Source organism: Morone saxatilis, unplaced genomic scaffold, assembly GCF_004916995.1.
Source record: "Morone saxatilis isolate NCDOM2014 unplaced genomic scaffold, NCSU_SB_2.0 Contig3, whole genome shotgun sequence".
NCBI classification, from domain to species: domain Eukaryota; kingdom Metazoa; phylum Chordata; class Actinopteri; family Moronidae; genus Morone; species Morone saxatilis.
In genome coordinates, this window is record NW_023339873.1 from 3,488,818 (window position 1) to 3,489,666 (window position 849).

Below are 849 nucleotides of genomic sequence, written 5' to 3' on the forward strand. Positions count from 1 at the left end.
AAAAAAAAAATTAAAGCAACATATTTTTTTCTAATAAACCAAAAAAACAAACATTTATTTTAACTCTTGCAGTACTTACATATTTATAGAATTGTGGCCAATTTGCATTAGCGGTTCAATAGATTCTTCTTTGTTTTATTTAATCCATTTTCCATCCAGAGTCCCAAAAGGCACAGTCGCTTTACACTCCTTTGAACAACTGACCCAAATACTGACAGGGAGAAATCTAGATTTAAATATGTTCAAAAAATTAAAATTTACACACAAACACAGACCGACAGGTGACAGATCGGCCTTCACCTACTGCGTCTCTTTCGTTTAACTCGTGCTGTGAGTTTACAACGGACATCTTGTGCCAGACAGATCGAAGGACACGTTTAAAAATTGAGAACAGAAATGAAAACAGAACTACAGTACAGCATCTTCAGAAGAGTCGCGCTCCGTAGCCAAAAGTCTGTTTAATAGCTTCGAAGTAGTATCTCTTCCAGCCCTCTTTCGTCCGCTCCTCCTCGTGGTCCGGGACGCCTCGGCACTCCACCTTCAGCTCCGTCTCGCTGCTCCGGTCCAAGAAATGAATCGTGATTGTTGCGTAGTGCTCTGTGGAGGACGCAGACAACCACATGTTACCGTCAGTGTCTCCAGTTGTACAGCGAGGATTACAATAAACTCTGGTAAAGAAAATGAGCCTCAGCGTGTGATTTATGACCGCGGTGAGGCAGATAATGTGTTTCATTCCACCCTTAAACAACTGAATAACATAAAATAATGAACAGGACTCTGTCGAGGGCATTTAGTTAGAGAGATGCTGACGGAGAGCGGTGCTAATGGCAGAGGCGAAGACATAAGAGA

The 849-nt window shown here is 41.8% G+C and overlaps 1 protein-coding gene across 1 annotated transcript in view; it reads right to left on the reverse strand.

Moving 5' to 3' along the window:
- Positions 1-33: 33 nt before the first annotated feature.
- Positions 34-849, reverse strand: part of LOC118337496 (activator of 90 kDa heat shock protein ATPase homolog 1-like) — a 5,288-nt gene continuing 4,472 nt past the window's right edge. Inside the window, exon 9 of the mRNA XM_035674565.1 lies at positions 34-597. Within this exon, the coding sequence (XP_035530458.1) occupies positions 425-597 (173 nt within the window). The 3' untranslated portion in view covers positions 34-424. The remainder of the gene's footprint in view (positions 598-849) is intronic.